Source organism: Rhodamnia argentea, chromosome 9 (genome assembly GCF_020921035.1).
Source record: "Rhodamnia argentea isolate NSW1041297 chromosome 9, ASM2092103v1, whole genome shotgun sequence".
Lineage (NCBI taxonomy): Eukaryota > Viridiplantae > Streptophyta > Magnoliopsida > Myrtales > Myrtaceae > Rhodamnia > Rhodamnia argentea.
This window is the reverse complement of record NC_063158.1, coordinates 11,620,785-11,634,085: the sequence shown is the minus strand read 5'-3', so window position 1 is coordinate 11,634,085 and position 13,301 is coordinate 11,620,785. Positions and strand designations below refer to the sequence as shown.

At 38.7% G+C, this 13,301-nt stretch overlaps 2 protein-coding genes across 2 annotated transcripts; one reads left to right on the top strand and one right to left on the bottom strand.

Annotated features, from left to right (window-relative positions):
- The first annotated feature begins 2,944 nt into the window (after positions 1-2,944).
- On the top strand, positions 2,945-10,319 carry LOC115728892 (cationic amino acid transporter 9, chloroplastic). Its single transcript, XM_030659305.2, is given in 13 exon segments — positions 2,945-3,268; positions 5,184-5,255; positions 5,258-5,377; positions 5,380-5,594; positions 7,364-7,540; positions 7,650-7,673; positions 7,675-7,849; positions 7,852-7,874; positions 7,961-8,137; positions 8,406-8,517; positions 8,520-8,641; positions 9,645-9,732; positions 9,850-10,319. Coding segments are annotated over 13 exon segments (1,581 nt in total). The 5' UTR covers positions 2,945-3,003; the 3' UTR covers positions 9,861-10,319.
- Positions 10,320-10,467: 148 nt separating this feature from the next.
- On the bottom strand, positions 10,468-12,722 carry LOC125316591 (peptidyl-prolyl cis-trans isomerase FKBP20-2, chloroplastic-like). The gene is given in 4 exon segments (XM_048285326.1): positions 10,468-11,020; positions 11,022-11,059; positions 12,187-12,263; positions 12,529-12,722. Coding segments are annotated over 4 exon segments (336 nt in total). The 5' UTR covers positions 12,671-12,722; the 3' UTR covers positions 10,468-10,941.
- Positions 12,723-13,301: the final 579 nt, after the last annotated feature.

The window sequence follows — 13,301 nt, the reverse complement described above, 5'->3', positions numbered from 1 at the left end:
ACAAAGTCGGAAGGAAAATGGCAAATTCTAACATAGGACAAAATTTTAGATGCAAGTTGGCATGCTAATTGTAAATTTTGAAAGTCAAATGCAAATTGGTATGTATATATCCATACAAATGTAAATATCAATTTACCTAGTTTTGGTTTCACAAGATAGAATTTCGAGGGACGGGCTGATCATGCTACCGATAATCTAATTTTTAAGGAAATAGTTGCCAAAATAGTTCTAAACTCATTGTAATTATGTCAATTCAATCTTAAACTTTTTTTTTTATCAATTCAGGCCTAAAACTTTTGGATTTATGTCAATTCAGTACATTTGGCTAGCCGGGTGCTGATCCGGCCATTTTTAATAATAATTTATGAGTGCTTTTATATTTGGGTAGCCGATGTTGATCGAGGCAAATGAACGGGCCAACTCAAAAAGCTTAGATACTATTGATCGCCCACGCTTTTATTTCATATGCAAAAAGCTTCAAATTACTGACACAAATTGGTAAAGCTGCGGCGATGGCCTCGCCAATAGCGTATGGTAGCATCTCGTACCTGGGATAAGTCATCGGAGTTTCGGTTCCTGCTTCTTTAACTTGTATTTCGCACAATATCTATAATTGACTTGTCGGCAGAGTATTTGTGGTTACCTGATAATTACCCTATGGATTTTTGGCTGATTCATCTCATCTTTTCGGTCCTCGTGCGCTGAATCCAAGCAAGAAAGGGTGAGTTAAAGAAAAGATGTGGTGCCATCGCGTCATAAACAGACTGGTTATTATTCTTTCTTATTCTTGTTTTTAGAAAAAGGAAGAAAGCAACGGTCTTCTAGAAACAAATGACATGAAAAGGGAAAAATGGAGAATTGTAGGATAATCAACTCTGCTCCAATCAATAAACATAATCCCCCGAATAACGAAAAAGAAAACGGGCATTCTCTTTTGGCATTCCCAAAACCGTGTGGAGGTGGATTTACAAACCGCAATTACATTATCTCAGAATCATATCTCTCTCTCTCTTGTGACAAGTTAAGTACAAGCCTATCTAACACTATGCAAGTCTTGTGACAGGTCCAAGCTTTAGACATGTTAGGATTAGCGCACAATCGCAGCGAAGTAAAACAAGTGAGAAAGAAAAAAATTAAAATATGAGATTTTATCATGGCTCATCCTTAAACTAAGATTACGTCCAACAAAGGATTCCACTATATCGGTACTTTACACCTCTCGTTACATTACTCAATTACAAACGAAAAAGAGTATATATAGCAAGAATTATTTATGAACCCAAGTCTAAACTACTAATGAAAAAGTATATGCTTAAATAGTAAAAACTTTCCGATGTCCGGAGGGCGTTGCCCCCTTGAAACCCCCGCCGAGGTGGCTCCCCCAAACCTTAGCCTGCTCAGCGTGGATCGGAACCCATGTGCTTTCATTTCGCAAGGGAATATGAACCACACCCTAATAAAACATGCGTCGCTAGTTTGATCCAAAACAGTTTGCACTCAACTCGTAAATTGAAAATCCCAAACATCTCAATCAACAAAGCAATTTAACCCGAATCCTTTATGTGGAAATTCATCATCAATGAATCTTCCATTTTCATGATTTTCACGATAAGAAGAATGAAGGTGTATCTTTGATCCGTAACAATAACTTCGAAGACAATTTTTGTGGAAATAAGAGACAATGAAGAACTCTAATTTCTCTCATTTAATCCACTTTACTATTAAATTGTTTTTATCTGATGGAGGATAGATACAACCTTATGTTGTTTTTTGGTGGAGAAAGGATCGGACTTTTTAAGGCTATCAACAGGTGCCTTTTGAGTAGGTGACTTCCATCAAAGTACATAAGAATTGCACCATTTTAATTACATTTTTTTTTATAGCCAATACTTTTTTCTTTACAACATGTAAATAATTATTAAATCATTATTAATAACATCATATGCCGGCCACAATTATTCTTACACGAAAATCTAGTGATCTACTTATTAAATGGTTAAGTCCATGGCGGTTACATCTCCTTCCAATGGAAAGAGGAGCGGCTCCAACCAAACCTATTATAAACTACCCTAATATGTTTTAAACTATGTTTGCTGGTCAAACAAATATCTATAGTTTAAGGATGGTGTTGATGAGAGTCCCCGCGATATTTGTTGACCATATCTGAAAAGGAAAGAATTTCATTTTCAATAAATATAATGTGCAAACAAACAAGAGAAAAAAAAATAGCTTTTTTGAAATCACAATTTTTTTTTACCAAAGGAAAGTCACAATTTTTTTTTATTAATTTTGATGTATAATAAATGCTTTTGAGAAACTGACTAACAAAACCCATAACTCAGTTTCCAAGAGCAACTGAAATCAAATTAAAATTTGATTTTTTTTTTTTGGTTTGGACATGAGTTGTATACTCCCGACGTCTCTAAAATCATAAGAGAATGAGTTAGTTGTCAATTATACAAGATGAAGAAGAATGTCTTCGTTCTCAAGAAAGCACCCCCGAAACATTCTTAACTAAAAATTTATTTGTTTTTTACGAAAAATAAATTATTTAAAATATAATTCCTCAAAAATAATTAGTCACACCATTTACAAAAGTAACAATAAAATATTTTTCCATAGTTCACGAAATTGTTTAAACGAAAATGAAATTATTTTTTGATTAACTAACTATTTTAATTAATACAACTGAGATTTTTATTTAAATTTATTTACCTTTTTTTTTCCCCCACTTTTTGCTAGAGAAACGCAGCGAACCGTACAAGCGCAGGCGTCCGTAGTGCAAAGGGTATTTTATCTCCGCTCGTATAATGATAGAAAAGCACAACAACCAGGCGGACCTCATCTGGCAAAAAAAAAAAAACAATTGAAAAGACCAGGCGGACCTCGCCGGACACTATATATATATGGACGACATGGCCCGGCGACGAAGATATGGCCATCGACGTCGACACTCTCCCATCCCTCCTCACTCCTCATCTGGTCTAGACCAGAGACGCAAGAATGGGTGGTGGCCAACGCAAGAGCTCGACGGCCCCGTCGCCGTGCTCCACCTCTACGCCGTCGCGCCTCTCGCGCTTCTGGTCGTCCGCGACCCGGGCCAAGGCCCTGCCGCCCCCGTCGGACTCGTCCGCCGTCCGCACCCTCTCCGGGGACGCCCTCGTCCGCCGCCTCGGCCTCTTCGACCTCATCCTCCTCGGGATCGGCGCCTCCATCGGGGCCGGCATCTTCGTCGTCACCGGCACCGTCACCCGCGACGCGGGACCTGGTTGGTGTGATCGCTTGATTGTGATTTTGTTTGATCGGTTGGATTTGATTGGCTTGGTTTTGGCTCGAAAGTCTAGATTCGTATAGGCGTTCGAGCTTTGGATTCTGGTTATATTGGAGTAATTGGATATGAATTTCTGAGGTCACATGTTTTTACCCTCCGATAATCCGGTTTTCAGTCTTTTTTTATTTATTGAATTCGATGTCTGAAAGTAGATGGACTGAGCCTGGTAGAAGATTAGAACTTCATGAATTGTGGAAAGAGCCAAGCTTTCAAGTTTGATATACATATCTCCCAAGCAGTTCTGGTATTCAGGCTATGCAGCACCTTACAGAGAAGTACACCAAGGCAGCGTAAGAAGCTGAAATGAAAAAGACTTCCCCCTTGTTAACTTGCTCAGCCAAATAATGATAAAAATTTCTAAGAACAAAAGGAATTGCTGAACTCTCAAATGGTTCGAGAAAGAAGTCCAAACTTTGGCAGAAACAGGGCGTAGGAAAAGCTAGGCCTCTCTACTCTCATCTAGAGCTCCACAAAGAGCACAAATAAGTGAACAAAACTATTCTGTTCCTATTCAAAATCAAGAGCTGGTATAACAGAGAAAGCCAACAAAATTATTGTGCTTTGGAATGCAAGGTCAGAATCTGAAACACTTTTGCTTGCTTGCTTTTTGTCTCTCAGCGCTCCAACTAGAAAAAACAGCACTCACAGTGGGGCTCCAAATAACAAAATTCACAGAAGTGCAGATTGGGAGACAAACTACCACATAAAATAGCCAGAATAGCAACTAAATCATCTGATTCCATTTTCAGTCTGACCCAAAAGAAAGGACAGATAATTTTGAACTTACAGTGTGTTTGGGTGGAGCAATTTGGAAAGAGGGGAAATTATGCATTCAATTACTAATCTTTATGTTCGGTACTGGTGTTTTGGAGAGAAAGGAGAAGGAATATTAATTATCTATGCAAACCATCCCATTGTTGCAGGGTTTCAGAACTTGCTAAACGTGAACTCTGGAAGGAAACTCCTAATCCTTTCTCCTCTCCACTAAAAGTTACCAAACAGGATTATCAGTAAATCACCCCTTCAAATTCCTTCTCTTCTCTCTGAATTCCTTCAACTAAAGACGATGTTAGTGATGAGGTAGAATGATACATGACTCTTGAAGAAAATTCAAGTAGTAAAAGCACAAAAAGATGCCAATAACCTTACGCCCAAATCAGATGCTTTGGGAAAGGTCTGGTTATATCTCACAGATTCAAAAATCTTCTCCATTACTTGCAGTCTGAAAGCTTCTTCGTTTAGCCAAGTAGTCCTAATCCAAGCAATCCAATGCGAGCAAAATTGAGAAAATAGAAGCCCAGCATCGCAGATAATCCTTACTTTGTTCTGATGAAGTTCTCATTTCAAACCCAGTCGTCCCTCTTCCAAAGGTGGAAGAACCACTTCTTATTATGTTTTAGTGCTAAGAGCATTAATAGCAACAATCACTTTTCCAAGAAAAGTCATACAAGCTCAAGTTATTGGTATGTTCTTTGGTAAAATAAGGATGGTATGCCAATAGTTCATGATGCGCGAGACAACTGCAATTATGAATTGGATGCCACCAGCAAGAGAGAGCTTGAGAGAAGTTTGAGATTGGCACTTACCTAGCATGGCTTGCAATCCTTTTTGGTTAAAATGTGAGTAATTAAGATACAGCTAGATAGCATACTGGGAGCTTGCCAGTTCTGAACTTGCTCAAAATAAGATATTGACATACACAAAGAACGTAAATAACTATCAATTGTTTACCAATCAGTAAACCCATTCATAGATGTAGGCACAGCTCTGGACTTTACCTTGTCTAGAGTACTTACAGTACATGAATTTCTTTCCCATGCGGCTCACTTATTTATTTTACTTATTGTTGCAGGTGTCACCATTAGCTTTGTGTTAGCTGGCGCATCTTGTGTGCTGAATGGGCTCTGTTATGCAGAACTTGCCTCGCTTTCCCTGCTGTTTCTGGAGGAGCTTATTTATACACGTATACAGCTTTCAATGAGCTGACTGCATTTCTAGTATTTGCCCAACTAATGCTTGATTATCATATCGGGGCAGCTAGTATAGCTCAAGCTTAGCAAGCTATATGGTTACAATGTTGGAGCTCTTTCCATTCTTCAAAGACAATGTTCCAAGCTGGGTAGGCCATGGAGGTGAAGAGTTCCTTGGAGGAAATCTATCCATTAACATGCTAGCTCCCATAGCCTTAGCTGTTCTGACTATAATTCTGAGTCAGGGAGTTAAAGAATCTTCTGCTTTGAACTCAGTCATGACTGCTACTAAGGTATTGTTAGCTCACGCAAATAGTGTACCTAAAGAATGGTTTATGCAAAGATCAAACCGGGAAGCCTCATTTGACTTTTTTTCGTATTTCAACCAGTTAGAATGCATATGATAACACCTAATTTTATAACAACAAAGCCTTTTCATTTCTCTACAATAGAATTTTCTAAATTTGCATAGTTAGTGGTATTCCATTTGCTTCTGTACAATTTGTTCATTTTTCAGTCCTTAATGTTAGCTTTCTGTCTAATGTCTTGCTTTTCCATGCAAAGAATTTCACTCTACTATGCCTGAGTTGACCATTTCTGCATCGATCATTTTTTTCTCAATGGAAAGATCTCCAATCTTTCATAATTTTAAGGACGAACAATTTATCACATCATGTTGATACTGGCTCCATGGAAGGTTCCTATTTGTATCCTGTTCTATCTTCTATCCTAAGGGTCCTGCGATTCTAATCTATTTTTCTTCAGTTTATTTGTCGAAACGTTTTGCCCTCAATTAATCTATTGTTTTTAGTGCTTTGTTTAAGATTGTGTGTCTATAAGATTCTATGTTGTTTTGAGAGGCCTACATTGTCATTGCAGAGCCTACCATTTGATTATTATAATAGTAGAGCTGCTATACAAGCAATGTGACAATAGTGATAATCGTCATTGAGAGCATTTTTGAATTTAACTTGTCTTATCCTTGATGGATTGGTAGCAATTCTTGTTTATGATAGCTACTTGTTTATTTGTACTTATTAGCTCAGGAAATGATTCAGTTCTTGCGCCTTGGAGGCTTGCCTTATCCATGCATGTTGGAATCTAATTGATTCATATTTGATAGGCGGAAGAATGAGTATATAGTAACTCTTCCGTTTTTGGGCAAGAACTTCGCTATTACTGAAAATAGATACGACGAGTTCCTGATTTGATCTGACTTCCCAGGCCAAAGCTGATCAGTTTGTCTCAATTTCTATTCTGAAAGGAAATTTACCACCAGATTTATAAAATCTTTTGTGGAAATAACTTTTAATGGTGAGGTCATAAAGGCTGACCCCACCTAGAGGGATGAGGCTAAAGTTGTTATTAATTGTTGTTGATGAATTCTTCTCTATACGCCTTTGTCGCTTTTAACTTATATGATCTTACTTCATAAAATGACCTTTTCCATGACCACTGAAGGAGCAGATCTCAGGCAAAACAAAAGTTTGTTTGAGGAGACAAACTTGATTCTTGATGCACTCCATCTATGAACATTTGTTTGTATTTTAGTAAAGCTATTGCCATGTTGCATCTTTTGAATCCTTGAATGAGCCACCAACTCATTGTGCAACACAGATCCTTTTTTTTAATTTATATGTACTTATAGATTGCTTGGTGTGCATTAAGACTATGTTTTGTAGTAACTAGATATGTAGTATTATTATTGCCATGGGTTCCAATGCCCAGCATTAGCTTATAAACTACTTGAATTCTTTCAAGGAATTTATTGAATATATTGTTGCCATGTTAGAATCAAATGCAACTCCAACTACTTGTCTGCATACACTGAGTAATTTGAAATGCTGGATATAACATGCATGTGAACGAATCTCTAGACAAGTATTACCGAATTATTATCTGTCTCTAATTTGGTTTGTCAGTGGCCTTTGTACAAAATTGCTTCTGAGGTCAATATTTCCAGGAATAGTACTTCCGAAATTTGGCACTTTCTCGATATTCACTGTTTGAAATTGTCTTTTTGTACTTTCAGATAATTTACACCATATCCGTTCTTTTGCAGGTCGTAATTGTTATTTTTGTCATCTTTGCTGGTGCTTTTGAGGTTGATATTTCCAACTGGTCGCCTTTTGCACCCAATGGTGCCAAAGCAATTTTGACTGGAGCTACTGTAGTATTCTTTGCTTATGTTGGGTTTGATGCAGTAGCTAATTCAGCTGAAGAGGCTAAAGAACCTCAGGTATACTACATGGCATTCACCACAATTATAAACTCAATTACACTGCATTTTTCTATAATTTACTTCTTTCATTATTTTGGTACTTATCTTCTTTTGTCGATTGATTCAGCGAGATTTGCCGTTAGGAATTTTGGGGAAGCCTTCTTGTATGTGTTCTATTATACATTGGTGTTTGCTTAGTTCTCACCGGAATGGTACCTTACAAGTTACTCGGAGAAGAAGCTCCCTTGGCTGAGGCTTTTACATCCAAGGGTATGAAATATGTTTCCGTCTTGATCAGCATCGGTGCTGTTGCTGGTCTTACTACAACTCTTTAGTTGGCCTTTATGTTCAGGTCAGTCGCTTGACATTCAACAACAAAAAGATCGTCCTTTGTTACATAGAATGGTGTGTAATAACTAGTGCTTTGTTTTATGGCAGTCTCGACTATATCTTGCTCTTGGCCGCCATGGCTTACTACCTGATGTTTTTGCTAAAGTACACCCGACTCGCCATACTCCTGTTAATGCTCAGGTCTGGGTTGGAGTCATTGCAAGCGTATTGGCGGGCCTGTTTAACGTGCGCATCCTCTCTCACATTCTTTCTGTTGGTTCTCTGGTAAGGGCCAGCTATGTCCTTATCATTACAACAATGTATCCGAGTATTTTGATAGTTCCTGCATGTGACAGCAAAGAATTCTCCTCTAGGTGATGAATTTTGATGGTGTCTTGACTGCTGCATGTGCATCAAAGTATTATTCTACTAATTCTATGGTTTTCTTATATATGCAACTACATACAAACTAGTTTTATCTTTTGCCCAGTTCATACAAACTAGTTGACATAACATCATCTTCTATGCCCTCACGTGTTTTTCTTTTCGCCAGACTGGTTATTCAGTAGTTTCAGCATGCGTTGTTGTCCTGCGATGGAATGAGAAGTCGGCAAATGAAAATTCTTCAAGATGGTTTTCAAGCTGGCAGGAAGGTGTTCTCAGCCTTTCATAGTTGCCTGCAGTGGTTTTGTTGCTGGACTATGCTACCGTGTCGACGCTCCACTTGTTTTTTCAGTTGCTGCTGTCATTGTTGCTTTGCTTGCTTCCGTCGCTCTTCAATACCGGCAGGTGAGTGCCCCCTCCACCACTCCTCCTCATCCCCCCTGCGGCCGGTGCATGCATGCGTGTGTGCGTGTCGTGGCACACTGTACATTAGACAACCATAGTATATAGAATATGGAAACAAATATGTTGTTGCCACAATCTGTTAGTCTATATTTGCGTAATTGTTGATTTAATTTTTCCCATGCATTACGTTATACTTATCTATGGGTCACCATCATGAAGCTTTAGCTTCTTTTCTCTCTCTCTCTCTCTCTCTCTCGACACTAAAGCCGCGGTTGATAGATCTTTTCTTGATGTGGGGAGGATGGAATATGGAGTTGGGAAAGATCACTTGAATCATCCCCAACGTGTTTCTTATCCTACATTTTCTGTCCTTTATAGGAAATAGAAAGTTCAAAGTTGAGATTTTCATATGAAATATCTGGGTGCAATTTTGATAGGATGCAAAGTACGGTTTTTAATATTAGAGGATGCAAAATCAAGGCTGGATAAATTAGCTATCACTTTTTCTTACCTGTTGGTTATAATTATACTTTTTTCGCTCATGAGCCAGTGAACCAGTAAGTCATTGGGGAAAAGATGAAGTTGGGCAGAGTGCATTGTACATCACCCATTGTCTTTATGCATCCGCCTGTTGCCAATCAAAGCTCTAGTGTTGTAGCATGACTACATTCCGATGTGAGAAGCAGCAAGAGAATATAGACATGCAGTCACCACTCAGTTTACTGGTTCCTCCATTTTAGCTGTTCTATGCATGGTAGAGTGGCGCCAAACCAATAGGTTCTCACCTTTCGATTTTGAAGTAGTAGCTGTCCTCGTCACTCTAGTGGCCAAGCTAGCTACTTCTGATGGCTCTATCTGCTGTATTTGCTGATTAAGGACAGGCTCTCGTGTCCTGCTGGCTTAAATTTCACTAGGATCATGTTTAGTTTTGTTTTCTTTTAAAGCAATGAGCATTAAGATTGTAGTTCTTATTCCTCTTGGAGATAACATCGATTCTCCTCAGGTTTATACACGGGCAGCGAGCTTCTCTTGTCCTGGGGTTCCAATTGTCCCAGCCATTTGCATCTTCTTCAACATCTTCCCTTGCTCAGGTATGCTTATGAAGCGCTGTATGGAGAAGAGGTTCTTTATTAGTAGGGAAGACAATGAGATTATTTTTCGGATTCATCTATTCAAAGCTTGTAAAATGTCATGGTTCTCTTTGGCAGTTGCACTATGAAGCATGGGTGAGATTCATTGTTCTCAGCATCATTACAGTTGGAGTATATGCATTCTATGGGCAGTATCATGCTGATCCATACGCGGATGAGACGATTGTTTATCGCCGGCTCCTCTAGAAGAAGTTCAATAGTGATGATGCAGGTGATACTCTTGTAAATAGGCATTGTACCAGTCAGATGTCTGGCATGATGTTGTATCCACTTTGTGATAGCAAAGGAATTTAGCCTGTTTTAGCAATAAGACCTTCAGGAAATTCATGGCATCGTCAGATGTTTACTACTGCATAACGCTGTCTTGTAGGGGCCACGGGCTCACCCTTTGTCGGCACTCAGCAATTTCTAGCATCATTCTTGTCTGATAGTGCTGATCCAATACAAGGGTGTTTCCCTGAGATTCTTGTCCCCTGTTGTAATTTATTCTGTAAAATGTAGAAAATTGGAATTGGCTTTATACTCGACTCAACTTGACGATCTTTTCATTTTTTAAGTTGGGTCGATTCATATTTCGCCCAAAAAGTTTGTTAATTCATGTCATCTTGGATCTAATTCTAAGAGCGCCAATAGGATAAACAGAGTGCTATGATCTTCCTCGTACTATGAGAATTCCTGTAAATGGTAGAGACCACTCGTTTTGATGCTTCTTGTCAGAATATGTTTGATATCTGAAGCCCTACAGGATGCCTAAAATGAAAACTAAACAAAATCTGTTTAATACAAAAGCAAAAGCTCGACAAAGTTTCATCGATGGTCATATTTTCAGCATTACCGTAAGCTATTTCTTCCAGTCCAGAGAGAGGGAAAAGGGCAATGTTTTAAAATTAACCTATTTCCTTAACCATGCTTTTACCAATTACAGCTGTCAGCTGTTGTGTTCTGTTTAGTCTCAACTTTCCAATTAAGATCATCCTGCAAATCAAAATAGGATGCCCAGTAAACAATCTTCTTGTTCATGGAAGCGGATGGTCCGCTAGCACTCTTGATGAGAGCACAAAGGATCAGATAGCACATGCTCAATTCCTGATCTGTTCTGCAGGAAGACTAAATAAAGAAACCACAAGGCTGCACACACAATGCCTCCATTCAAGTGCACACCACATCGGAGTAGAAACCTATGGTCCTCCTTTGGCAATCCTTGATGCTCAACAATTCGACATCAAAACTTCAAACTGCTTGAGCTAAAGAACGTGGAAGGTCCCACCTACAAAAAAGATGGTCCTCTTTGCATTAAGTTGATGCTAATTGCTTTCCTCCTCTTTGAGTAGTCAAATTTTTTTCTCCCTAAATATCCTTGAACAAAATCAAGACGTTTTCTTGCAAAACTTTTAAGCCAGTGACTGCAGATTTTCAAATATGGCCAACAAAAACAATAGCAAGATCAATGCAGAGCTAGCAAACAATGCTCGATGCCATATATCATCTGCCGATGTCTCTGTGCATCATACAGTGACACGATAGTTAACGTCACAACAACCTGACCAAGTTCAGTATGGAAAGTTTTACAGAAGGTACTCAAAATGTAAATCCAAGAACTGGGATCCAGTGAGGTCAGATGGGTGTCCATTTACTGGCTTTAAGATTCTTGAAGAAACCAGAAAATTGGAAGTTATTGATTAGGATCATGACTTAAATACGCGCGGAGGCTGTATCTGCAAACAATGAAGTTGCCGACAGAAATCAGCCTCAGCATGAAGCATCTAGGGACTAGTGCTAGTTTGAGGTATCAGCATAAGGTCAATTTTGAAGCTTGACTTCAGTTCACACCTCTGTTAATTTAAATGATCGATTACGACCACCTCCACTAACTTTCACCAATTAGCTAAAAGGTTAGGATTTTTCATCTTCTTCGCTTCAACAACAAATGGTCTTCCGACAGCTTTCAAACTGTGGAAACAGGAATTCAATTTATGAAAGCACCAGCCAGCTTATCAAGACTCTGCCTCATGCCCAAATGGTAGCTTCTTCAGACAACACAGAGATGGACCTTAAAGGCACTGACATAATCTATGCAGAACTAAATAACAAAGGACTGATGCATCACATGTGACATGGTGATTATATTTTCTGGGCTTTAGCATCTTGGGTTTTCCTATAGTCAAAGACATTGTTGGGTCGCAAGAGTTAAAGTAAGTATCTTAAAATCAACTCTGATTCTGATGACTGTAATGATACGTCATACTTTTCAAGAGTGACCTAAGAATTTGATGTTAAGAAGAGGAAAGCCGAAGGAATATGTATAGCTAAACCGAGGAAGCCAATAAAGAGACCGAGACAGAGCAACTAGATAGCACCAGCAGAACTGGAAAAATAAGACATTAAGATTCTTACTGGTGGTCCAAGTTCTGGAGGAATAATGATTCTCCTCTTTCCCCCGGGTCTCATATCTTGTATTCCCTGCTCGAATCCTGCACCCATTTTCCTGAAATTATTAACTCAAGCTTCAATTTCTTCTCGTTTATTAGTGTGGATAATGCGCTAGACATTTAGTTTCTAAGCAAACGAGCCGTCCTCAGTAGTTTGCAGTCCATCATGTACTCCTAACATTCGAATGGATCTAGAAATATAAGTAGTGTGTCCTGATTCTTTTCATTTATCAAAAAGGTAATACCTAAACAAAAGTTATATACAAGTAATTGTGCTGATTAACATCACTAATCAATTATTGCAGACCTGGAACTAAACCATTGGTGCCCATACGGATTTTAGCGGGAGAACCTTGTAAATAGGTGCTATCAATACGTCTTCCGGACTCATTGTAGCCAATATAGTGAAAAGTTACCTGCATAAGACCATTGACGAGGATTGCAGTCATCGTAAGAAGCAAAGCGGCGACTTATTACTTATTACTAAACAGAAGTGGTTTCTGACATGTAGATTCCTTATCATACTTTTGTCCCTGTTTTTAATGGATGTTTTAATGAAACATCAAGCGCAAAAGTACCAACCATCTCAGCCTTAATATTTCAAACTAACTTTCAGAATCCCAAAACTTTTTTTTTGTATTGTTTTAACGGGTTGGGGGTCAGTCATAAGAAATACCAAGGCAGTAGCCTAGTAACACAGGCCGATAGTTTTTTTACGAAAATTCATTATCACTGGTTCCCATTTCCCTCTTATTAACAGATGTTGAAATGAAGCGCTAAGCATAATAGCTCTAACATTGATCCTCAGCATTTTGACCTGGCTTCCAGAATCGCAAAGTTGATTTGTGAATTTTTCACCAGGTTTGGGAATCAGTTTGTCCAGCTGTCTACTACAATAGCATAATGCGAATGAAAACAGTATTTGACGAGCAAGAAGACTGTGTTGAGTAATAAAGGTGGCCAAGATGGTGGATAAGTAAAAGAACAGACGGAAGACACTGGAATTGCCGATTTAGCAAATCAGCTATTGCTGTATATGCACAACAATCCGTCAACTTCTACATCATGATAGATGGTAGC